Below are 27,110 nucleotides of genomic sequence, written 5' to 3' on the forward strand. Positions count from 1 at the left end.
ACTTCTACCAAAAATGGTTACTTCACATCCATAAAACAAGGCAAAATGGCCACAATTTGTCAGTGTGGGTACCTGAAGAGAGTCACCCTCCCTTCCAGATCTTATTGGATTGGCAGAAATCACTAATGCAGATGTCCTGAAGAAACCCAGATCCCAAGCCTTATAGAGCAGAGGTCCCCAACCTTTTGGGCACCAGGGACCGGTTATGTGGAGAAAGGTTTTTCCGCGGACTGAAGAGGGCGTAGTTTTGTGTCCTGCCTGCATCCAGCAGATGGGGCTTTGCATGTTTGTGCGGCCCGGTTGCTGGCATGCTGCGGCCCAGTACTCATCCACAGACCGGGGGGCTGGGAACCCAGAACTTGGCCAATAAACAATATAGGTCACAAAGTAGCAGTGCTATCTAGGCAAGGTACCCATAACTGACTCAACAAAATTCTGGATCCAGCTTGTAGCAGTAATTAAGGCATCAAGCTAGAAACTGGGAAACTGTGAGTTCTAGTGCCACCTTAGGCACAAAGCCAGCTGGGTGACCTTGGGGCTGTCACTCTCTTTCAGCCTTAGGAAGGAGGGAAGGGTAAAACACATAAGAAAAACCTTGCCAGGAAAATTGCAGAGACTAAAGCAGGCAGTTTCCAGGAATCCAAACCAACTTGAAAGCACATGCACATCCTGGAACAGATTTAATAAACAATCAAATTAAACCGAGGTGGATCGTTGCTCGTGTAGCTTAAAACAGCCCTCCTAACCTGGCACTCTCCAGAGGTTTTTAAACAGGCATTCAGAGAATTTCAGCCAGCACAATCAAACACGGATGATTTGGGGGGCTGTAGTTCCAACACATCTGGAGAGGAAATGCTGAAAGACTGTTTTCATAAACTAACTTTTTTAAAAAATATATAAATGCACATGACAGTGATAGCTGTCCAAGAAAATTATCAACGCTTTGCATGTATGAAAAAAAATCAGAGTGAACAATATTTTCTTTGTGTTCTTTTTTATTCTTTTTCTTTATACACAAAGCCCTTTTGTGTAGTACTTTCTAATTTTGGTATGTAAATAAGTCCAATATACTAAACAATTATTTTTTTCATATACTGTACATACTCAGAAAAGCAGTTTTTTAAAGTTATTCTAGTGTTCAAATCAATGAACCATAACTTAGGGGAATGCCATACACAATTAGCCTTTTGAACTACATGAAAATATCTTTCAGTTAAATCACGTACTTAATGTTTGGGGGGACAAGTGTGATGAAAGGCAGAAAATTCCTAACTAGCATTATGTTAGGAATATTTAGATCGCAGTCAAATAAATATTCTACGTAGAGAATATTCTATTCTATATTAGTTTTTTTAAAAAGCTAATAGTCCATTAATTAATAATACAGGAGGGGCACAAAAGCAAAATACACCCCCTACTCTTCTGTCACATTAATTTTAAACAGTTAGAATGATTGTTTTTCCAGATGGCAGCATTTAATTGGGTTACAATTAAAACATTGTTTTAGAATCAGTTTCACATTTTCTAGGGTACTGACTCACAATTCACCCGCTAGCTGAAATTCATCCACATTATCTCTTTGGGACTCCCAAATAGTCTTGTAAAAATGAACAGTGAAATGGCTCAGCTCTATTCTTTAATTGCTAAACTCTCTTGTGAGGTGGGCTCTCATACAGCTGAGAATATCACCAAATCCAATTCCTTCCGAGCTAGTCATGGCTACTCTCAAATAATATTACTTTAGAATTGTTTGGTACATCAACATTTGAAAAGAAATTTGGTTCCTTTTCTCCATTTCCACACTTGCTTTACAACAACTATCCAAGCTCAGGATTGTTTCACTAAGATTGGAATGTTATTGCAACCCAAGAGACTGTTTTGTTCAGAACAAACTTTTGTTCTCTTTGGATTACATCAGAGTTTGGAGAACCAATCTGAGATCTGCAAAGGCCCAGAGAGTTCTTTCTTTGGATTGTAACTAGTGTCAGAAATGGACTGCCAAGCAGATCTATCATATGTTGCGTTTCTCTTTGCACTGAGAATATTTATGGTCCTGGTTCTTGAAGACACATACTAATCCAGTAAATAGAGAATAAAATTTAGTGACCATCACTTTATTTGTATAATTTTACACAAGCACTGTTCAGTCTGCTTTAGTAGTTTATATACCATCTTTTAAAACCGCTATGAATCACCGTGATGGGGGGAACAGGATAGGGATACTATTACCCATTAACTTGGTCAACAATTCATGTCTTCTTTAGGGTTAATTTCTGTTTTATTACCACATATTGAGCATGCATTTTCAAACTAAGCTTCATGCTCATCTTAATCTTTTTCTGCACTTATCATCACTAAAGTGAAAACTACTAAAAGCAAAATTTAATTTTGCCTGAAAAAGTAAGGGGGCATGTGCTGATACTACTGACTGCATGCCACTATGAATACAAATATAATATTTTAATTCTTCTGTGGTTTTGTAAGGCTTAGTACAAATTCCTCCATGTGACGTTCACTTAGATTTCCAAATATCCTCCCATTCAACAGAATTTACTGCAGTTTTTTGAACTGATGGAAATAATGACTGCATTTTGTTCCGAAATTCATTCATCTAAAAAAAAAAGATAAAGAAATAAATGTAACACCACAGCATCAAATCACAAATTCACTGCATTGCTAGTACTCTCCTTCTTCCCTCTATTTATTTTGAGTAAACATACACACAAAAACAAGTTTTTCTTTATTCACCAGCTAACAGGAACAAAATAATGGATTAGTTATTTGGTCTAACTAGAATGTAGTGTACTCCTGTTTGAAACAAATCAAATGAAAGACAAGCAGGTCTGTAAATTCTTCTTATAAAAATTATCACTTCTTGTAGTGCATTTAAACTCCTGGCTATAAAGAAATCTGGTTAATGTCATTTATAATAAACATGTATTTTGTTGCATGTTAGCCATGACAAACCATGACAGGGATTTAAAAGTCGCGCAACAGAGAAATTCAGAAAAAAAATCTCTAAATTACAAATAAACACAAACTTGGTATTTTAAGTGTTACTCCTGCACTGTCGTCAAAATTAAAGGTCCAACTAATCTCTGATTAGGATTGCCAATTATCAGCTTTGACCGATATACCAACTGTATCCTTTCAAGAATAGTCTAGTTATTGTCGATACATTGGAAACTTACCCTTAGATTATAATGCACTTCGAATGGGACAACCGTTCAGTTGTGCAAACTGTGATGAGTTGGCTAGTGAATTGAGTGCTTATACAAATTACACCTTTTTTTGAAGCAACTGCACTGACTGTTAATTAACTAGCAAGTCGAGTTTAAGCTTTTGCTTATGGCATAGAAGACCCTGAACAACTTAGGTCAAGGAGAAGGTCTTACTGCATGTGATCTGAACCACAGAGTAACCAATTGTGTGTAGCTTTCCTCTATGGTGGTATCTAACCTTGACACTGGTCCTTCCTCAGATGCTTCTCATAAGATGATTTGGGTGCCTGTTGAATATCTTTCTCTTCATCCAGGCTTTCTCCATAGGAATATGGGCTGAAAGATTTTGTTGTGATTACAGTATTTTAGTTTTCTTTTTCTTTTCTTTTTTTACCATGTTTGGGAATTTTTATATAGGAAGGGACATCAAAATATATGAAATCATCATCATAATCCAGTTTCCCAGGCATTCTTCAAAAGAGAGGAATTAGTAAGGTCTAATAGAGTGGATTTAGCAGCATCCTTGTTGAAATTCAGGAATTACATTCATGTCAATAGTGAACAAAACAGTGGCTGGAAACTTCATGGATTCTACTCGAAATTGCATAATGGAAGACAGGATATAAGTATAAAGGAATAGGGAACCAATTAGTAATTCATGCTGGAAAGCAAATTAATCTCTCTCTAAAACCCCATTAAAAAGTGAACATTAATTTTATTACATTCTGATGAATCACCAAAAATGGGAACTCCAGCATTATTCTTTAGTTTAGGCTGATGTGAATTATTTGCACCCTACAGAACTTTTTTTCCCCTCGTCTCAGTAATTTTAAAGACAACTCTCTGAAGTGAGCTTCACTTTGGAAACTAACATTTTTCTTGTATTATGGAAAGAAGGGAGGGAGGGGGAGAGAGAGAGAGAGAAAGAAAAAGAAAGAAAGAAAGAAAGAAAGAAAGAAAGAAAGAAAGAAAGAAAGAAAGAAAGAAAGAAAGAAAGAAAGAAAGAAAGAAAGAAAGAAAAAAGAAAGAGAGAGAGAAAGAAAGAGAAAGAGAAAGAAAGAAAGAAAGAAAGAAAGAAAGAAAGAAAGAAAGAAAGAAAGAAAGAAAGAAAGAAAGAAAGAAGTCCTAGTTTGTGTCCTTGGGAAAGACACACACAGAGAGAACAATTGTGCCTCTTCAAATTGTCAACCTTTTTACCATAAAAGGTAAATAATTATTTTTTCCATTTTTAACCCAACACTCCTTCATCAGCAGATAAATATAAAGGCCCCCAAAGTGTTTTTTATTTCATTCTGCCTTTTAAAACTACATAAGAGAAACAAAGCAGGTGAAGAGAATGCAAACTCTGCTATTACAGATAGATTAAGGCATCTGTTCATACTAGTCTGAATGGGGTAGAAAAGAGTGAAAAAGAGATTCCTGAAATGCTAAGGAATTGCTCTCCCTTCACAAAATTCTGCAGAGACCACATTAGATCTTAGCTACTTGCACTCTATCTCTAGGGTTTGGAGCAGGTGACAACTTTTTTTTAACGACACAAACAAAATCAGATGCTAATTAAAATGGAATTAATTAGCCAATTACCTCCTTTTAAGGTAAGCTGTTTAACATAAACCAATGAATGTCAAACCCCAAAGGAAAAATGATCTGGCTTATGAATCTGGTTAACCCCTAAGGGAAAAAAAAGTGCTAGGTAGGAATGAGACAGTAACTGAGGCTGTGTCTTCGCTGCTGAAACTCTGCTTGCAGGCTGGTGGATATAACCAAGAATATGCCCTCACACCATTTTAAAAGATTTATGTAGAAAATTAGATACAGGAGGTCCTACTGTAGTCATCTGACACTTGTTACATTAAAAACAGCTATTTTGAATTGTGTCTAGAAAACTTTGGGACACAAACTCATATGCTGGTTCCAGGACAGGATGTGCCATGATCAGAGCTTCTGACTATAGCATGTTTTTCTCCTGCCTAGGTCACTGATGACATCAAAGCTGCATGGAGACCATAATTCCCACAACACTGTTTTAGGATATCAAACAAGTGTTGTGGGAATTATGGTCTCCATGCAGCTTTGATGTCATCAGTGACCTAGGCAGGAGAAAAACATGCTATAGTCATATAGTAGGGCTGTATTATTATTGTCCTTCTCATCTTTCCTATTACCTATTCCTTTAGCATCTTATGACGATCAGCTTTGCTGTTTGTGTTTTATGATTTATGCTGATTGCTTTTATTCAGTATCTTATGACTATCACTGAGTGTTGTATCTTATGATTTATGATGATTGTATTATGTTTATGACCATGATTTATCACCAGGCTCAAGGTTGACTCAGCCTTCCATCCTTCCGAGGTAGGTAAAATGAGGACCCAGATTGTTGGGGGCAATTAAGCTGACTTTGTAATAATGCCGCTTGGGGTGTGTGTGAAAGCCCTAATAAGCAGGCATATACATAGAATGAAAGCTACTGCTAAGCTTGTAAGCCGCCCTGAGTCTTCGGAGAAGGGCGGGATATAAATGGAATTAAAATAAAAATAAAATTAAAAAAATAAATCATTTGTTGCTTTTATGTACACTGAAAGTTTATGCACCGGAGACAAATTCCTTGTGTGTGTCCAATCACACTTGGCCAATAAAGAATTCTATTCTGTTCTGTTCTATTTGGCATACTTAACACCTGCTCTAGTTTCTTAGCTTTTGAAAACTTTCTGAATTTTTTCCCCATTTTGTTAAAATGTTTTGATTCTTTGATTTTGTACCCTGGGTTACAAAATAGGGGAGGCTGTAAATATAACAAATAAGGTTAAACAATTAATTTCCCTTTTAATTAGACACAGTGGTAGTAGTCAATGCCTTTCTATTCACAGCAGTTCTAAAGGTTAATGAATGTATACAAAACAAAGATGTTATGAATTTTGTCACAAAGACGATATGTTATAAGGTCACGGAATCCCTCCCCATCCTGGTTTGCACCCACCATCTGTTTATGTGCAGTCCTCATTTTTTTTTAAAGATCATAAATATTTTATGACTCATCCTTGCTATAAAATAAATGACAGTATCTGCTTTGCGAAGGCATTACAAAACTGATTTATGAAGACTATCATAATGAAAAGAGTCTTCATTACTTATTTCATGTTGCTTTCTAATTGCCATAGACCACGACAAATTATGAACGCTTTTTGTTTCTTCTTTTCTTATCTTTAACAAAAACATTAGCTAGGTGAGGCAGATAGAGAAATGCCTCTGTGACTGGCAAATGTTACAACTGCAGCCTTAATTAAATACAAAGATACATTGCTTATTTCCTCTGGCTAAAAATAAATTAGGACAATTCTGCTGTAACTGCTGGAAAACTATTACACATTTCTATCAAGTGGTTGTTCTGTTGATGTAATGTAGCTATTATCATTGTAGGGCAGCTCAATTAAAACTGGCACAAAGATTGTAAACGATTATGCATGTTCCTTTAAAGTAACACATTTGTGAAAATCCTTGCAATTAAGACTGCAGTTATTCCAAAAAGGGGGGGAAAATTCTTTGCTGACTTTAAGACATAGGAACTTTTGTACAATTCATCTTTCATAGTAAATTTGCAAACAAACTGACCCTGTTCTAAATAGTACAAACATTTCTGGAGAGACAAGGGCCAAGTCAGGAAATGCTGAAGCACTGCAGTTTTACACTTTGGATTTGGTGAATGCTTTATTCTGATCTTAGCAATTCAAGAATCTTGGCAGATTTTGACGCATGTTCTTGTCTTTTACAAAAGCAAAAAAAACCCTATGCTATGCTTTTTTCGAGTAGAAAAGCCGTAATGTACTTGTATCCTTTATTTTCTTTTTCCATCTGTTCCTATATACCACAAATTGTACTTTTGTCATACAATACAACATACAGGTAGTCCTCGACTTACAAGCATTCATTTAGTGACCATTCAAAGTTACAACCCTCTGGTCATGTGATCAAATTCCGGACACTTGGGAACTGGCATATGTATTTATGACGGTTGCAGAGTCCCAGGGTAGTATGATCTCCTTTTGCGACCCTCTGACAAGCAAAGTCACTGGGAAAACCAGATTCACTTGACAACTATGTTACTAACCTTTTGAAATGATTCATTCAACAACTGTGGCAAAAAAATGAGGTAAAACTCAACAACTGTCTTGGAAATTTTGGGGTCAATTGTAGTCATAAGTTGAGGACCACCTGTACCATGTTAGAGAAAAACTATTTTCACCTAAGCTAATCATTAAATAAACCAAATAGACCAAGACAAAAAACATAACCAAGAGACAGAAAGAATTATCCAATTTAAAAGCCAGTAAATTAAAGCATTCTTGGAAAAGAATTGCTTTCAAATGCCGGAAAAGAAGGGTAGAAGAATACAGATTTGCTTCTCAAAGAGGAAATTCCATGTTTCAAGAAGTGGAGCAGCGAAGGTCGGCAGTTTGGTGGGTCGAATCCCGAGTGCCGCGCAACAGAGTGAGCGCCTGTTACTCGTCCCAGCTTCTGCCAACCTAGCAGTTCGAAAGCACGTAAAAATGCAAGTAGAAAAATAGGGACCACTATGGTGGGAAGGTAACAGCGTTCCGTGCGCCTTTGGCGTCTAGTCATGCCGGCCACATGACCACGGAGACGTCCTCGGACAAGCGCTGGCTCTTCGGCTTTGAAACGGAGATGAGCACCGGCCCCTAGAGTCGGAAACGACTAGCACGCACCTTTACCTATATATATATATATATATATATATATATATATATATATATATGTTTTCGTAGATTCTCGCGGGTGTCTGTATGTGTAGATCTAGAGTCTCGGGTTTCTTCCCGCGTTCCTTTCATCTTCAGAAAGTTGTGGCGACGTTTCGACGAAATCCCATCCGTCATCATCAGGCCGGAGTGTTCCTCCTGCTGCTTCCAGGAGCAATGCGTGGTCTGGCTGTTCCTTTCCTTCCAACTGCCGGTGGGGCTGTGTTCTGACTGGGTGGAGGCGTGGCTGCTTTCTGATTGGGTGGGGGTGTCCTCCGATTGGGTGGAGGCGTGGTTGTCTTCTGATTGAGTGGAGGCGTGGCTGTCTTCTGATTGGGTGGATGCGTGGTTGTCTTCTGATTGGTTGGAGGCGTGGCTGTCTTCTGATTGGGTGGGGTGTGTTCTGAATGGGTGGGGTTTTTTGTTGTGTTGTAATATCCTGAGTGTTGTGATTTGGTGTCCTGAGGAGTGGGCTGTGTAGTGGCCTCCAGAGCTTTGGTTTGGCTCCGAGTTCGAGGACCTGCTATGTATCTCTGGTATGGGTCAGTCAGGTTCGTGTGTGCGTTCTTCTGCTTGGGTGATGGCACTTTTGCTTGACTTGTTCTGTCTTCTGTGTGGGGGAGTTTTTGTTCTGGGTGTGGATGAGTCTTGCTGGGGCTGGTGGCATTTGGGGTTGTTTGTTGGTTTTTTAAATCCTTGTTTGCTGAAATTCGTTTCTCTATCAATGCTGGTTTCCAAATGTCATGTAGGCGGGAGGTGTCGTCTCGCTTGTTCATACTGTCTGGGTGTTTTTCTATTTCAATGGCTTCTCTGATTATTCTGCTATTGAGATGTTCTATTTTGGCGATTGTTTTTGTACCTTCAAAATTGATGTTGTGTCCCGTAGTGTTTATGTGTTGTACTAGTGAAGATGTGTGATCTTTCTTCTGTACTGAGTTCTTATGTTCTTCTACACGTACCTCTATTCTTCTGTTAGTCTGTCCGATGTATGTTGCTGGACAGGAGGCGCATGGGATTTGGTATATGCCCTGGTTTTCCAGTTCTATTTTGTCTTTGGGATTTCTCAGGATGGTTGATATCTTTCTGTCAGTGTTAAATGCGGTTTTGATGTTATGTTTGCGTAGTACTTTACTGATTTTGTCGGTTGTTCCTTTTATGTAGGGCAAGATGGCTCGTCCGTTGTTCTGTTCTTCTTCTTGGATGTTTTTCTGTTTCGGAGTCCCCTGCTGAATCATATTGGTGATTTTGTTTTTTTGGAACTTGTTTGCTGTCAATATGTCTGTCAGGGTGTGTAGTTCTGTTTGTATATGTGTTTTATCTGCAAGGCGTCTGGTTCTTGTTATTAGTGTTTTGGCTACTGAATTTATTTGTGCTGGGTGATGATGTGATTGCGCATTGAGGTAACGGTTGGTGTGCGTTTTCTTTCGGTAGACTGTGTGTCCTAGGGTGCCGTTTTGTTTTTTGTATATAAGTACATCCAGGAAAGGTAACTGGTTGTTTGTTTCAATCTCCATGGTGAATTTTATTTTGGGATGTAGGCTGTTCAGGTGTGTTAGGAAGTTTTCTAGCTCCTTTCTTCCGTGGGGCCAGATCACGAAGGTGTCATCCACATATCTGAGCCACAGTTTTGGTTTGTTTGTAGTCTTTTCCAGAGCGTTAGTTTCAAATTCTTCCATGAAAAGGTTGGCGATAACTGGTGATAGAGGGGATCCCATTGGTGCGCCTTCTATTTGTTTGTATCTCTGGCCTCTGTGTATGAAGTATGTGTTTGATAAGCAGTGTTCTGCTAGTTCTATAATATGGTTTGGTGGTTGGTATTTGCTTCTTATTGTTGATAGAGCTTCTTGGACTGGCACCTGGGTGAATAGTGATACCACATCGAAGCTGACTAGCAAGTCTTTTTGGTCTATCTGTAGATTTTTCACTAATTCTATAAAGTGGTATGAGTTTTGGACATATGAAGCTGCCATTTCTGCTTGAGGTTGTAGTTGTTTTGCTAGGTATTTAGCTAAGTTTTGTAGTGGTGAGCCTATAGAACTTACTATGGGTCTTAGTGGGATTCCATCTTTGTGTATTTTGGGGAGGCCATATAGTTTTGGGCATCTGGATGACTTCTCCCTGGGAATGATTGTTTGTTGGATTTCTTGGCTTATAGAAGTTGATTTTATCTTTTTCCTGGTGGTCTTTTCTAGATAGGTTGTGGGATCCTACAACCTCAAGCAGAAATGGCAGCTTCATATGTCCAAAACTCATACCACTTTATAGAATTAGTGAAAAATCTACAGATAGACCAAAAAGACTTGCTAGTCAGCTTCGATGTGGTATCACTATTCACCCAGGTGCCAGTCCAAGAAGCTCTATCAACAATAAGAAGCAAATACCAACCACCAAACCATATTATAGAACTAGCAGAACACTGCTTATCAAACACATACTTCATACACAGAGGCCAGAGATACAAACAAATAGAAGGCGCACCAATGGGATCCCCTCTATCACCAGTTATCGCCAACCTTTTCATGGAAGAATTTGAAACTAACGCTCTGGAAAAGACTACAAACAAACCAAAACTGTGGCTCAGATATGTGGATGACACCTTCGTGATCTGGCCCCACGGAAGAAAGGAGCTAGAAAACTTCCTAACACACCTGAACAGCCTACATCCCAAAATAAAATTCACCATGGAGATTGAAACAAACAACCAGTTACCTTTCCTGGATGTACTTATATACAAAAAACAAAACGGCACCCTAGGACACACAGTCTACCGAAAGAAAACGCACACCAACCGTTACCTCAATGCGCAATCACATCATCACCCAGCACAAATAAATTCAGTAGCCAAAACACTAATAACAAGAACCAGACGCCTTGCAGATAAAACACATATACAAACAGAACTACACACCCTGACAGACATATTGACAGCAAACAAGTTCCAAAAAAACAAAATCACCAATATGATTCAGCAGGGGACTCCGAAACAGAAAAACATCCAAGAAGAAGAACAGAACAACGGACGAGCCATCTTGCCCTACATAAAAGGAACAACCGACAAAATCAGTAAAGTACTACGCAAACATAACATCAAAACCGCATTTAACACTAACAGAAAGATATCAACCATCCTGAGAAATCCCAAAGACAAAATAGAACTGGAAAACCAGGGCATATACCAAATCCCATGCGCCTCCTGTCCAGCAACATACATCGGACAGACTAACAGAAGAATAGAGGTACGTGTAGAAGAACATAAGAACTCAGTACAGAAGAAAGATCACACATCTTCACTAGTACAACACATAAACACTACGGGACACAACATCAATTTTGAAGGTACAAAAACAATCGCCAAAATAGAACATCTCAATAGCAGAATAATCAGAGAAGCCATTGAAATAGAAAAACACCCAGACAGTATGAACAAGCGAGACGACACCTCCCGCCTACATGACATTTGGAAACCAGCATTGATAGAGAAACGAATTTCAGCAAACAAGGATTTAAAAAACCAACAAACAACCCCAAATGCCACCAGCCCCAGCAAGACTCATCCACACCCAGAACAAAAACTCCCCCACACAGAAGACAGAACAAGTCAAGCAAAAGTGCCATCACCCAAGCAGAAGAACGCACACACGAACCTGACTGACCCATACCAGAGATACATAGCAGGTCCTCGAACTCGGAGCCAAACCAAAGCTCTGGAGGCCACTACACAGCCCACTCCTCAGGACACCAAATCACAACACTCAGGATATTACAACACAACAAAAAACCCCACCCATTCAGAACACACCCCACCCAATCAGAAGACAGCCACGCCTCCAACCAATCAGAAGACAACCACGCATCCACCCAATCAGAAGACAGCCACGCCTCCACTCAATCAGAAGACAACCACGCCTCCACCCAATCGGAGGACACCCCCACCCAATCAGAAAGCAGCCACGCCTCCACCCAGTCAGAACACAGCCCCACCGGCAGTTGGAAGGAAAGGAACAGCCAGACCACGCATTGCTCCTGGAAGCAGCAGGAGGAACACTCCGGCCTGATGATGACGGATGGGATTTCGTCGAAACGTCGCCACAACTTTCTGAAGATGAAAGGAACGCGGGAAGAAACCCGAGACTCTAGATCTACATATATATATATATATACACACTATACACACATACAGAAAGTTCTCAGCTACTTTGCATCAGATGTTCCTTAGCAAACAATACCATTGTGTACCTCTCATTAACATATCGTTAAAGCTAGGCAGATGTACACCATAGAAGAACTCTAAGGAAAATCAACATCTTGTCATAAACAGAAGTAGCCAATATCCACACTAAGGGAATCACATGATCTCAACATCTTGCTGCCAAAAAGGACTTGACGGAGATGGCATTCTTGACTAGCTAGAACTTCTGAGACATCTTCTAGCGTGGCACTGTGTTTAGTGAAGAAGCAATGGATGGGGTAATGACCAGATCTAATCATAAAAGGATTAAGTAGTTGCACTAGCAAAGTTGAGGTAAAGCAGTCTATAGCCCGCATCACAATACTGGATAGAAAAACTGAGTACATGGTCATTCCAGACTTGTGAACTCAATCTGGCACAGAGAATATATAATAGTTCTAGATTTACATCATGATCCTGGTCCAGATGTATTTTAACCTATAGCATCTTCTTCTTTTTTAGAACATTTTCATCTTCTTTCGTTTGAAACAGAAAATTGGTTAAACAGGTCTATGATTTCCCATCGTTTCAGCATCTACTCCCAAGGCAATTTAGTATAAAGTGCACACTTTTTAAAGTTTTATATCTAGTTCATGTCCTGGTTTATTAAAGTTCTGAATATTGAAAATGCAACAATTTTTCAGTTATGTTACCTTGTATGAGACGATAAAGAAAAACAATGCATCAAAATCTAAAAGGGAAAAAAACACTGTGAAGCTATTTCTCCTTTTGCCAGCAGATGTAGCTGTAGTGCAACAAAGGTCTTTCTAAGGCATTTCCTTCAACTGCATCCAAGATAAATTCCTGGATCATTGCTTGTTTTTATTTTTCATTTTAATGAAAGTCTTAATTTCCCTAGCAAGATTTATTTTATGAAAGGCTACTTAATGATAATGCACACAATGCTCCATCTCTGAAGGTCCTAGACTATCTAAGTCAATCAGAATACCTACAGTTATTCTATCCATTCCAACATTTGTGCCAACAATGTTGATGACTAATGTCTTTAGGGGTTGGGCTGGGGACCATTCCAATTTTCTCTCTCATTACATTTTGGTTTAAACAGCTTTTTAATCATCATGACTCATAATGTAGCTACTGAATATGATTGCTAAATGTCTTCTGGTAGCCAAATTATTTTTTTTCATAATCCTACCTCCAGCTGACAGACGGTCAATTTAAAGAAACACCAGATTATGTATCTTACCAAGTATTGCTCCTTGTAAGACCCCACTTCAGGTTCAGCTGGGGATAAGTGTATGAGGTCTCTGTGCTGAAGTTATTTTCCCTGATCATTTTAGAATAGTTTACACCTCAAAAATAAAATTTTGGAGCTTCTTGTTTTCTATTTCCTATACGAGAAGATGCATACTAGATGTAAGACTGGACTCATATATGCTAAACGTTTGTCATCCACGATTAAACCACAATTGCTGTGTTCACCTAAGATACTAAATAAAAGCAAAATAAAACCTGCCATAGTTAACGTGCTATACTGTCAATCCAATCTAAGATCGCCTTCACATGCAGCCTTCTTAGATGACATCACATCTCTGCAAGCCTACTTCATCATCCCCACTAGGCAGCTGAGATGACTGAAAGCCTTAGGAAGGTGATTTTTGGACTGGAATGCCATAGTCCTGCAGAACCCCGGTTTCTAATGGTAAAATTCCTTCCTCAGCCTGCCTCCCAGGTTCTCCTCCTTGTCCCAATAAAACTTCATCTGTGCCACATCATCTTTTCAACTGAGTAGAGAAGCAGCTCTTACAGTATACACCTGATACAGTGAGCCTCCGATCTTTCCTCAGATCAATGAACAAGCATAACATGAACTATGGGTATAAAAAGTGTGGGGCACCAAACACCAATTTCTGCTGGAGGAAACGCTGATCAGCTCCGGTGAATTCTAAGAATTTCAATTTAACAGCAATGAGGATCCCTCTGAGGCTTTGGGGAATGAAAACTGTATGTCAAGACAATCAAATTGTGTTTTCATCTAATGCAGCTTTAAAGCATCAGCTGTTTTTTTTTTAGAAATATATGCTGATGGCCCTGAGGAACAAAGCTTACCTCTTCCCCAGAGCATTATCACTTCCATAATGTTTACTACCTCAGAGAACAATACATCAGTTTTAACAGATCCAAATTCTATTTATGAAATAAAAAGTGAACTTCCAACACCCCTAAAGCTCTTACTTGAGAAAATGCTTCTTTTTCTTTTCAGACCTGACTTAAAAAAGGAAGTATCACAACACTTTTTTTAATGGCATTTTTTCTCATATCAAGATTTTTCTAAATAGCTAATCTATTTATTTTATTTTATTTTTTTATTTTATTAAATTTATATACCGCCCTTTCCCGAAGGACTCAGGGCGGTTTACAGGGTATTTAAAACAACCAGTACAAAAGTTAAAAACAAATTAAAAAAGATTAAATCATCCCTAAAATTAAAACCCCAGTTAAAAATTCTCAGTCTGGGCCGGAGAGCTCAAAGATGTAATCTGATAATTGGCTCTTAATTCCTTAAGGGAGCACTGCCTATCTCTTTCGTATGATATTTCTGGCATGCAAATGGGTCTGCTAGTTGGCCTATCCCAGGGGTAGGTAACCTTGGCTCTTTTATGACTCATGGACTTCAACTCCCAGAATTCCTGAGTCAGCATAGCTGACTCAGGAATTCTGGGAGTTGAAGTCCATGAGTCATAAAAGAGCCGAGGTTGCCTACTCCTGGCCTATCCATTTGGGGCCAACAACATTCATTCCCAAAGCACCTGTAGCTAACCACCATAATCTATGTGTTAAGTGTAAAACCTTGCATGCAAACATCTCACTTTTTTTAGATTCACAGGACAAATAAAACAAATACTATACTAATAACATAGCCATGTGAAGAGTTAAATACAGTGCAATCTTCCAGGTGCTGCTCAACCACACTTTCCAGAAGCTCCATCCATTGTAATGATGGGATTTGCAGTTCAGCAACATCTAAAGCACCACAGACTCTTCACCCTTAATCTGAGTTGTGCACAAATGGCTATGATTTGACGGTGGGGAACATCCTGCAGAAGTTTGTAAAAGTGGTGTACCCAGAATTTAAGGATAATCCTTTTTTCTGTTCCTGAATCCTATCTGATTTTTCTCTATTTTTTGCAATAACTTCACCTTTGCAATTATTTTAGTTTCACCTATACACTCTCACATTCCCATATAGCAAGGACATTTCTAGGTGATGTTATTCTATTATTCTGTCAAGTATTATTTAGATGAACCAATTAAAAAAGTAAATGTACACATTTATCTGAGTTTAAAAAATACAGAAGTAGCATGCCATTGTGGTTTTGGGGATTCAAAAAACAATTCTCAGTCTATCGTCCAAGTAATATGTCCTACCCAGTTTCCTGAGTTCAAAAGAAACTTTAATAAACCAATATCCTGTAGACATTATTTAATATGATCTTATAAAAATCAACATTATTACTAAAGTAGCCAAACCAGTCAGTGATAGTTTCAAACTCAACTGAAGTAAAAATATCTCTTTGTAACATAACTAAAAATCAGCAATATGGAGCTAAAAGAAATCCACTGGAGGTTATTTTTATCTTTCTTTGCCTTGCTTCAGATTGTTGTTACTATTCCAACATTTGAAAAATGTGGCAAAAATATTGCTCAAGATAAAAGAAGTGGACAGATTATGCTGTTCCCACATTTCAGAGTACCAGAGAAGAATGAAAGAATTTCAATATTGGGCAGAAAGTGTATCCTAATGGCTCATTCCCATAGATTACAGAAACTCAGTGCTATCAAATTATGCCATGTTCCTATATATCAGTCAGTTGTCAATGCTATAAGATGGAGGAGCATGTAATTGTTTAAAAAAATAAACCAAACTCTGCAAAAGGATGTTTTTTTATAAGAATATTTTTTTCATTTGCAAAATAGTAGTCTGAATCTTGCAGCTGCTGTTATATTCCCCTGAGAACTAAACGATTACTACTAATAAATGTATAAGCCTTTATAAGCAGTTACTAGATAAAATATTCTGTATTGCTAGCAACTGCCTCCCTCTCCAAGAGCTACTACAAAATTTAAATTTCAGTTCTTGTTTTAAAAAAGAATTTTGAACCATGTATTGGTAATTACAGCTACCAGATCTACACAATCAAAATGCAGATGGCCACTAGATGGTATCAGTTTTCTAACTCTTTCTTGCCATTTAGTGATCCAGATTTTTATAGGCCCAATTTGGTTGCCCCGATACAATAAACATTAGTAGTGTAGTAGTTCTACATACTGCACTGCAAGGTGGTGAGGGTGGAGGAATAAACTGCCTTAAAAACATATTATTTATGGAAACCTATCTCACTTAATAGATCTGTCTTTTTTTAGATTTGAACTTGAAGCTTTCTGTGAAACAAAGAGGCTACAAAATACAGGGTTATCTTTTCACAATATGTAACCTGGGACACTGTTCCCAGGCAAGCTTGCTTCGAAAAACTGTGTCTAGTTATCCTTATTTATCTTCTCCTATTAGCTGGTGAACAACCTAGGAAGTGACCAGCAAGAGTCAAGTTAGTATGGTGTTCAAAATATGTTACTCTTAAACAAATCAGGAATTGTAAGCCAACTTTCTGATTGTTGGCCATTACAAGAAGGAAAACGCTAAACCAAGATGGACCTGGGCTTCATCCAGCAGGGGTGTGCTTAACCACTTATGCGGAGAAAGAGCAAAAGCCTTTTGTATGAATCAATTCTCATTACCTAAATATAAAGAACACATCATGCTAAACCATAGTTTATTGAATAAATCACTATTACCTGGATTCATACTTTGTAGTAAATCATAAACAGGATGAGGTGGGGGGGGAGTGTTGATTGGAGGAGGATATTTATCCTGGATGTTTAAGCTTACTATATTGTAGGACTTTTGTTATTGTAACCCACCAGGAGTCTAGAAAGATCTGTGGCATACTAATTTCATAAATAAGCAAACAAATCATAATAGCTGCATTCACATACTTAACCTAGCCCTCCCAAACACCATAGCTTCCTGCAGTGGACTTACCAAGTTGCAATTAAAACAAACAAATCTCAACTCTATACATATTTAACTATTTGTCCATATTTATCCTTTTTTAAAATCTAATTTCATTCCTCTACTTTCACAGGTTTGCCTCTTTGTGGGCGTCTGCTGGTTCTTCATTTTATTGAACAACCCATTCAAATATACATTGTGAGCCCCCAGGAGTGGGGTTTATACAGTTCAATATTCTCACTAATTTTCCCCTAAAAAAGGATTCACACATACAAGGCTGCCTACATAAATAAAAATGTGTAAGTGCTTATTGAACTTATAGAATTTCTAAAGCACCAAAGCATGCAACATTAATTGAAGATACTTACATTGTGAACACCCAAAGCCTTCCAGATAGCAAAGCTGATCAATGCAACTCCACTCCAAGCATAGAGTGAGCCCCATCCAAGGGCCCGTAAAGCAAGGGAAGAGCCACTTTCTGGCAAAGCTGCTGTGGCAATTACACCCTAGAATAATATATATTTTAAGTGATGGAAAACAGATTACTGTGTACTTATATAAATAAAAAGCACTGAGGAATTCATATAATGATAATATTAACTTTGCCCTATGAGTATGTAAATGCTCTTAATTTCTCCACTAATACCACTAAACATTATGGTTACAGGAGAGGAATATATGTATTCCTTCTTCTAAAATATCCTTTAAAGATCTGTTAATACATACATGGCAATTAAAGCATATCAACATATCAATATCTCAATCATCCCGGTCATGGTTGTCTCAAAGGTCCTTTTTCAAAAGGCAACTTGACTTTGTTTTTCCTTGAAGACGTTCGCTTCTCATCCAAGAAGCTTCATCGCCGTAAGTTTCTTTTTTTTATTGAAAAGTTTTACAATACATTTTTGAATACAAACCCCCCCTCCCCCTCCCCTCTCCCCAACCCTCCCCTCCCCTCCCCCCTCCCCGACTTCCCAGAGCTAAATACAGGGTATAAAAATACAAACAAACATAATCTAAAATATGCAAACAACAATAAAATATTAAATTCTATCGCACTTTAACTCTTAGTAAAATAACTACAAGCTAGTTATACATCATATAAATCCGCTACTTATTCAAATGCCAAGTGAAACTTTTTAGTCCCATATTTATTCTGAATATAATCAATCCATCTCCACTCCACAATGTATCTGTGTTGCGATTGGTCTTTCAAATACGCTGAGATCTTTGCCATTTCCGCCAAGTTAGAAACTTTTAAAGTCCATTCTTCTATAGTCGGCAGTTCTTCCTTCTTCCAATATTGCACTACTAAAAGTCTCGCTGCCGTAATTAAATTCAACATCAACTTAGTATCTACAACGGTGGTATCTGTAATAATACCCAATAAAAACAGTTGCGGAGAGAACTTTATCCTTTTCTTAAATATTTTTTGCATGTTCCACCAAATTTTAATCCAAAAAGCTTTAACCTTTTTACAAGTCCACCATATATGAAAATACGTTGCATCCTTACAACCACACCTCCAACATTTGGGCTGGCAGTTCGGATACATACTTGCTAATTTTTTAGGATCTAAGTGCCACCTATAAAACATTTTATAAAAATTCTCTCTTAAATTTTGCGCCTGTGTAAATTTTACATTTCTAACCCAGATCTTTTCCCAAGTATCCATTGTTATAACTTCTTGAAAGTTCTGAGCCCACTTTATCATACAGTCTTTGACAAGTTCCGTCTCTGAATCAATTTCTATCAATGCAATATATATCCTTTTTATATGTGCTTGACCTTGATCTCTAATTTGCTTTACCAAATTTTCATCAATCATCGAAAAACCAGTTTTCTGGTCCTCTTTCCATCTAGCCCGTAATTGCCCATACTGAAACCAAGTTTGTACAATCTTTTCTTCTTTTAAAATATTATATGGCTTTAATTGCCATACATTCCTCTCTAAACTTAAAATTTCCTTATATGTAGTCACATCATGTTTAAATCCCACATTTATATTTTCTATTACGTGTTTAGGTATTGCCCAAACAGGTATCTTATAATTTAACTTATGTCTATACTTTTTCCAGACTCGCAACAGAGCATACCTTAAAATATGTATCTTAAACACATTATCCACCTTCTTATCATACAATAAATATGCATGCCATCCAAATAACAAATCATGACCCTCAAGAAACATGTACCGTAAGTTTCCAATTTCTTTTACAGGGCCATTAATAAACTATATGTTTTAAAGACAGATAAATATGGGCCAGCATTCATAAATGTATGGTCCATAAATGTTTTTATTCTCAGCAGCTTTCTCAACAGATAAATAACTTTACCAGAACTTTAAGTAACTTAAAGAGTTATTAAAGAGAGCCAAACTCCAAAGGTACTTTAGGTACACAATTGGGAGATCTGGTCAGAGTAACACAAATTACCAAACTAGGTTACTGTTACAGTGTCTGATATTGATATTGCTATTTTAAATGTTTATTTTATTATTTGTTGAACCTTTTCGTAGATGCCCCTCTCCTCTGTAAACAAAATCCCAGCAACTGATTTTGTTATATATAGGATAAGAATTCAGAGACAATACATCGAAGAAATTTTTCAATTTTTTTTATCATGATAAGAGAGAGTTAAAATGAAACATATTGTGGGAATTTCCACAAAAACGAATGCCTCAGAAGAACGATAATGGAAAACTGCTGACCTGGGCTTATTAGCTCAGGAATGTCTGCTCATGAGAGAACTCCTTGAGGGAATAAAATACTCAGATAACTGTGTCATTCATAGTAAAAAGCTGTCATATGATCTACACAAAAACTATTTTGAACCTTAAAGAGAAGTGTTGAAAAAAATGGCTGGAAAAAGACATTTTGGACTTTTCCCTAGTGGTACAGAAAAGACTTCATTGATGAAAGGAGCCGCTATTTTAAGAGAGTTTTGGTCACATATGCTTGTTATTGTTTGCCTGTAGGGCTTTATTTTTTTAAAAAATCAACTTCTGTTCTTCATATAAGAACACCACTTAGCACAATACTTGACCTTCCCCCCAAATATGTATAAATTAGTAACATTACTTTGAAAGCTTGCTTTGCTCAATGATGGCAGGTCATGGGCAGAAACATTATAGGGGGAAAAATCTAACTTTAACCTCTTATGTACCTATTTTGGGCTATTTAGACAGGGGTCTTCAAACTTGGCCCTTTTGTGACTTGTGGACTTCAACTTCCAGAATTCCTCAGCCAGGCATGCTGGCTGAGGAATTCTGGGAGTTATTTATTTATTTATTTATTTATTTATTAGATTTCTATACCGCCCTATTCCCGAAGGACTCAGGGCGGTTTACAGGGCAAAATTAAAAACAGTTAAAACAGTACAAAGGTTAAGATAAAGTTAAAATTAAAATAGGATTAAGTCCACAAGTCATAAAAGGACCAAGTTTGAAGTCCCTTGGTCGACTACACCAAACTGACTTTCAGTCTGGAAATTAATTGCAATAGTAGTAAAATAACATTAGTTTTCTGCTAATCAAAAAAATATACCATTCATCATATACCGTATATACTTGAGTATAAGCCGACTCGAGTATAAGCCGAGACCCCCAATTTCACCCCCAAAAACTGGAAAAAGTTGTTGACTCGAGTATAAGCCGATCCGCCGTTCTGCAAGCCTCTGCCGCCAGCAGAGGCTCGATCCGCCATTTTGCAAGCCTGAATACACAGGAATACCCTGTGTGGCCTTGGCTCTCCGGGAAGCCCTGGCTGTCCGCTTCCTCGCTCCACGCTGCTATTCGGGGCCCGCGCGTTCCCCCGGGCAAATCGCGGCGCCCAGCAGGCGAGGAAACACGCCCGCTCCAGTCGCCCCCCCTTCCCTCAGGAGATGCGAAGCAAGTGACCGCCCGGAGCTTACCGAGGACTTGCTTCGGTGCTTCCAGGATCGCGCGCACCTCTCCCAAGCCGCCGCCGTCCGGAGACCTGCCGAAGTTTGGGGAGGTTTGGGGAGGTGCGCGCGCACCTCCCCAAACCTCCCCAAACGTCGGCAGGTCTCCGGACCTCTGCGCCCTGCCTGCCTGCTTCTTTCCGCTGTGGAAAGAAGCAGGCAGGCAGGGCGCAGAGGAACGGAGACCCGGCGACGTTTGGGGAGGTTTGGGCGCCTCCCCAAATATCCCCAAACGTCGCCGGGTCTCCGTTCCTCTGCGCCCTGCCTGCCTGCTTCTTTCCACAGCGGAAAGAAGCAGGCAGGCAGGGGGCGGAGGAACAGAGACCCGGCGACGTTTGGGGAGGTTTGGGCGCCTCCCCAAATATCCCCAAACGTCGCCGGGTCTCCGTTCCTCTGCGCCCTGCCTGCCTGCTTCTTTCCACAGCGGAAAGAAGCAGGCAGGCAGGGGGCGGAGGAACGGAGACCCGGCGACGTTTGGGGAGGTTTGGGCGCCTCCCCAAATATCCCCAAACGTCGCCGGGTCTCCGTTCCTCTGCGCCCTGCCTGCCTGCTTCTTTCCACAGCGGAAAGAAGCAGGCAGGCAGGGGGCGGAGGAACGGAGACCCGGCGACGTTTGGGGAGGTTTGGGCGCCTCCCCAAATATCCCCAAACGTCGCCGGGTCTCCGTTCCTCTGCGCCCTGCCTGCCTGCTTCTTTCCACAGCGGAAAGAAGCAGGCAGGCAGGGCTCGGAGGAACGGAGACCCGGCGACGTTTGGGGAGGTTTGGGCGAAGTGGAATTTTTCAGCCCAAAAAGTGGGCTGAAAAATTCGGCTTATACTCAAGTATATACGGTAATTTATATAAAGTGTCGAACAATATTTAAATCATTGTTAATTATATCCCGTCCTCCATGATAATTAACTTCCTAAAACAGGATATAAGCAATATATACCATTATAAATAAAGTACAATCGATGGTATTTAATCATTCTCATAAGGCCACTGGTGGAAATAACTATGAAAGAGTTGTGGTAGAGTGGAAAGAAAAGGCAGAATTTCTGTTTTGGTTTGGAATTCAGAACTCAGTACACAATTTCACTGCACTTTCAACACCTGAATCTAAAACCATCTTTTTCAGCAGCAAACCTGGTTGCTATAAGCAGAGCTTAGTGAATTGGAATTCACAGGGCACAAGGCATTGATGTTCTTATAAAAAAACTAGGTTCCAATGAACTTGATCAGTGTCTGGGCAGGAAACGTTCTCAGAAGTTTTTGTACATACCTCATGGTGAAAAAAAACAGGATATTAATTTAGTAAATTTGGGGGGGGGGAAATCTATGTTACAGTGACATCAATAATATAGGACTGGATTTCTGGAATGATATTTGAAATCCAGCTAATAATAATAAATAACAATCGTTGTTCTATTTATCATGCTTAATCTTACAAAGATCTGTATTCCACCCAGAAATCAGAGTTCAACAAAATATCTCATGGTTCAATGTTTGGGAGATTGTAACTTTAGACTTACCCCTGTTTGTTCCATTTATTTCAGCTTTCATTTTTAACTATATTTTTTGTGAATTTCCCCCCCCAAAAAAAAAATCTGTTCTATTAGCAGGCATCTACAGTACTGTATCCTATCATATATCATCTTGTATGATATATCTATATTGCACCACGATTATTATTTCATTCTGACACACTTTTGAACTATCAGAACTGCACAAGAAGTTCAAATAAACTAACCTTATTGAACCAGTTGGGACTTTTCTTCTTTGTCACAGCAAGTGTCATACCAAAACCTGCTAGCATTCCTGCAGTAGCGACACTAGCAAGGAAAAGACCACCTGCCAACAGATAGAAAGCAAGGAAAAATTAAATTATCAGATCCATTTTATAGCATCATGAAAAACAGAGATCCATAAAGCTGTTTTTGAAGCAAAAGCCTTTGAGTGCTGTCTAGAAGAAAAACTATCAATCTCACAGTTGCCAAAATATGCATGTGATCACTTATTTATTATAAATGCACAGGTTAAAACCCAAAGAACAAAAGAAGATATAGCAACTGGAATTGGTATTCCAACTGGCAAGAATAGCCAACAGTCCAGAAGATGGGCTTAAGATACAGAAGAATCTTGACAGACTTGAACATTGAGTGCTATCTAACAAAATGAAATTCAATGGTGAAAAAAATAAGGTTCTACATTTAGACAAGAAAAACCAAATACACAGGTATAGTACAGGTGATACTAGGCTCAATAGTACTAATTGTGGGAGGCATCTTGGAGTCCTAGTCCATCTTGGTTTCTGGAACTGTGTATGTCTAATTTAATGAAAAGAAGAAACAGGGGTGACATGATAGCAGTATTCCAATGTTTGAGGGGCTACCACAAAGAGGGGGTCAAATTATTTTCCAAGTACCAGAGGGCAGGACAAGAAACAATGATTGGCAACTGACCAAAGAGAGAAACAATCTAGAATTAAAAATAAACTTCCCAACAGTGAGAACAATTAACCAGTGGAACAGCTTGCCTTCAGAAATCATGGGCGCTCCATCACTGGAGGTTTTTAAGAAGAGACGAGACGGTCTCTTGTCTGAAATGGTATAGGTTCTCCTGCTTGAGCAGGGGGTGGACTAGAAGACCTCCAAGGTCCCTTCCAGGTCTATTCTAATTCTAATTCTCCAAAGCACCTGAAAGCAGGACAAGAAGCAATGGATGGAAACTAATCAAGGAGAGAAGCAACCTAGAACTAAGGAGAAACTTCCTGACAGTTAGAACAATTAACCAGTGGAACAACCTGCCTCCAGAAGCGGTGAATGCTCCAACACTGGAAGTTTATAAGAAGAGACTGGACAACCATTTGTCTGACATCATAGAGGGTTTCCTGCCTGAGCAGAGGGTTGGACTAGAAGATTTCCAAGATCCCTTCCAGCTCTGTTATTCTGTTAATTAGCACAAAGTGGCTTTTAAAATCTCCAGATTGTTTGGGAGATTATGTAAAGTGGCTGTCCCAAGTATGTTCATGGTACAAATTCTGAGTGCAAAAGTGTGAATGTAGAATGTGTCTGGCTTTCTACACCTATTAATAAACAAAACTTTTCTCTGGGAGAAAAAACAGTAAGAAGTATAATTAAATAATAACCTAGCACCTAGTGATTTTGGTGCCATTACTACACATTACTACCACTAGTTTCTTTCTCTGAAGTAAAAACCATCAGAGAAAACCATCATTTTCAATCCATAAAACTGTCCCATTGAGCAGCTGAGACTGCCATTTGAGTGTCTTTATATCAGAAGAACTAGTGTTACAGATTATTTGGTGATCTTTCTTATTTTATGAGAACAGCCTTTCCTTAGAAAAGAGGTATATGTTGATCTCACTAGTTCACCCATTAAAGTGTATCACTGCACAATCAACAGTTTGCCTGTGATTAAAAACAGTCATCCAAGGGAAAAATCCACCCAACTTTCTACTGTGCCTGCATCTGGAGTGTAAAAGACACTGACAGTATTTGCATGTCCATAAGATGGTTGCACACAAAACAAAATCTTCATCTAACTCCCAAAGAAAGCATTCCATCATATCTTTCAAAATGAAGATCAGGTGTTTATTTTTAATTTTACTTCTGTCTCTATTTTTCACACTGTGTACCTAATTATTGTTTGTTTATTTTGGTCAATTAAGCTAACACAGATTTATCTAGTTCTAAGCTTCTTGAAGAAGAAAGTTTGCCCTTCGGAATTCAATAATGTGCCACGTGTTCTAATAATATTCATATGTAGGAATAAATCAAATGCCCAATTAAATTAGAGGCACTGTTTTTTTGTGGATGAAAATGCTTTCATTAATATAGCAAACGTTACAACACAGCTCTCTCTAATCATGAGCCACGTTTTAATGATCTAAAATAAGTTTGCAAACTACTCAAGCATTCGCATCTTCTTCAGCTATTTCTTAAGAATAAAAGGTAAACTGAAGCTTGATACCTTTCCCTTAATTTTCATAATTGTTGGCAACAAAAGAGGGAGTTTTGAAAACCAAAATATTATATACCTGGAGGGTTCCAGATTCAGGGAGCCTCGTAAAATGCGTGCACACACACACACACACACACAAACTTTTTCTCCCTTTCCTTCCTCATCTCATTAAGATACGACATACGACCGACAATCTTTGCTGGCATGGCAAGTTTCTAGTTGTTTTGGAACTGTTGGTGAGACTGTTAAAAGTCGTTGGCACTGTTTGAATTTGTTCTACCAGCAGCAAGATCTGACTGCTGGCCTAGTGATGGATTGTATTGCAAATCAGGGCTGTTTCCAGAGGAGGCAGAGGAGGAGAGGACCTGGAGCTTATGGAGCGAAGGAACTGGATGAGGCTGTCGGCAGGCCCAGAGGAAGAGAGAGAGGCTTTTGGAGGAGTTGGTGGCGGCAGCAGCGTGCTCCAGGGGCGAAAAGAAGCAAGGCCTCTTTAAGGAAAAGGTGGAAGAGTCAGGATCAGAAAAAGGAAAGAAGGTGAGGTTGTCAGAATACAAGCGAATTTGAGGGCTAATCCACACGGAGCCCCATTTCCATCTGTCCTGTTTGCCATCGTTCACTCCCTAGAGACTAAAATGGACAATGTGAAATTTGAGCAGGCCACGAACAAGAAGTATATATCGCAGGTGGTGACCCTTTGAGAGCTGTATGCAACGAAATTTCATTTTGATGTTTGCCGATTGGTGTACATTCAAAGTGACAATAAAGTTATCATCATCATCATGAACGTTACACTATCAAAAGCAGTAGACATCCCATGGTCTCCTGATAACGTCTGGGTAGGACGTCTGTGCTTCTTAGACATCTGGTTCTTACTGAAACAGATTTTAATGGAAAGAAATCAGGTTTCGCGTGAGATGTGGTTGAATCCCTGAAACACGTGCAGCAATGAAGTAGCGGGACGCTCGCTGTGCAAAAACTGCTCCTTGAGGATACCACAGGAGGACGTTGCCTAATTCCCGCCCGATCCAGAAGTTAAGAGCTGGGCTTCAAAAACTCAGGAAGAAACACACACACACACACACACCCCTTTCAATTCGGCCACCTCGCGTCCCCAGAACTGCCATTTATTCATAACTTAGCCGCTGACAGCAACCTTTGATGACGAAACGTCGCCGTCGCTGCTCGTCCTCTGTCCGGCTCGTGTCGAGATCAGAGCTCCCTGAAGCCTGAAGCGTTCGCGTATCGGCTACCCCGAAAAGGGGACCCCGCGTATCTGCTTCTGGGGCAAGCGGCCCCATGTTCGGAAGAACTCCAGGGCCTGGGAGGGAAGAAGCTACCCGGATGGAGATGCGTCTGGAGGCGGACTCGCGCGTTTGTGCTGCCGGGATCAGCCGCGGAAACGATGAGAGCGATTGCAGCGCCTCCGCGATGCGGGGGCTGCTTTTGCCGTGCGGAGGGTGGGAGTTTTATCCTCGAAGCTTTGGCTGTGATTTGTTAGGTTCTGAGTTGGCGGAAGGGTAGACGATAAATTCCAGTTGGAATTTAGAGGGCCCCACTCCAAGTGTAAGTGGCGTAGCTAGATTGAAGGAGGTCCTCCAAAATCAGTGGGTGGGCTAAAAAAGCGCTTCTTCTAGAGACATGTGTTAAATATTTCGGGATAACCTGCACCACTTTTTAAAGAATTGAGCCTCCTGCAGCAGTTATACTTACCACGACCAACATTTTTTTAAAAATACGCGAATTACCTTGGATGAATCCAATTATGAATACAAAAGTATTTGAGATCAAGTTCTGAGTCTGAATTGGGTACCTAAGGTTTTTAAGACAGGCCAGGCCGGGCCAACATGCTCTACATGCCAATTTCTATGAACTTAAGTATTATGAATGCAGTACAAAAGGACAAGGGATGGCAAGTGTAAGGAGCTTCCCCATCACCATCCCTTCAAGGCTCAGGCATTTTACAGGTTTTT

The 27,110-nt window shown here is 39.3% G+C and overlaps 1 protein-coding gene across 2 annotated transcripts; it reads right to left on the reverse strand.

Annotated features, from left to right (window-relative positions):
- Positions 1 to 2,274: 2,274 nt before the first annotated feature.
- Positions 2,275 to 26,499, reverse strand: TMEM242 (transmembrane protein 242). Of its 2 annotated transcripts, XR_014024734.1 has the most exons (5): positions 26,294 to 26,499; positions 22,907 to 23,007; positions 17,603 to 17,740; positions 17,018 to 17,170; positions 2,275 to 2,611 (listed from the first exon to the last, which is right to left on the reverse strand). XR_014024734.1 is itself a non-coding variant. In XM_081314773.1 (4 exons), exons 1-4 carry the CDS (start codon positions 26,436 to 26,438, stop codon positions 2,513 to 2,515), a joined length of 483 nt encoding a protein of 160 aa, XP_081170899.1. In that variant the 5' UTR covers positions 26,439 to 26,499; the 3' UTR covers positions 2,275 to 2,512. The 2 variants fall into 2 exon arrangements, 1 of the variants encoding a protein (XP_081170899.1); XM_081314773.1 differs by lacking the exon at positions 17,018 to 17,170.
- Positions 26,500 to 27,110: the final 611 nt, after the last annotated feature.

Source organism: Vipera berus, assembly GCF_964194415.1.
Source record: "Vipera berus genome assembly, chromosome: 1".
NCBI lineage: Eukaryota > Metazoa > Chordata > Lepidosauria > Squamata > Viperidae > Vipera > Vipera berus.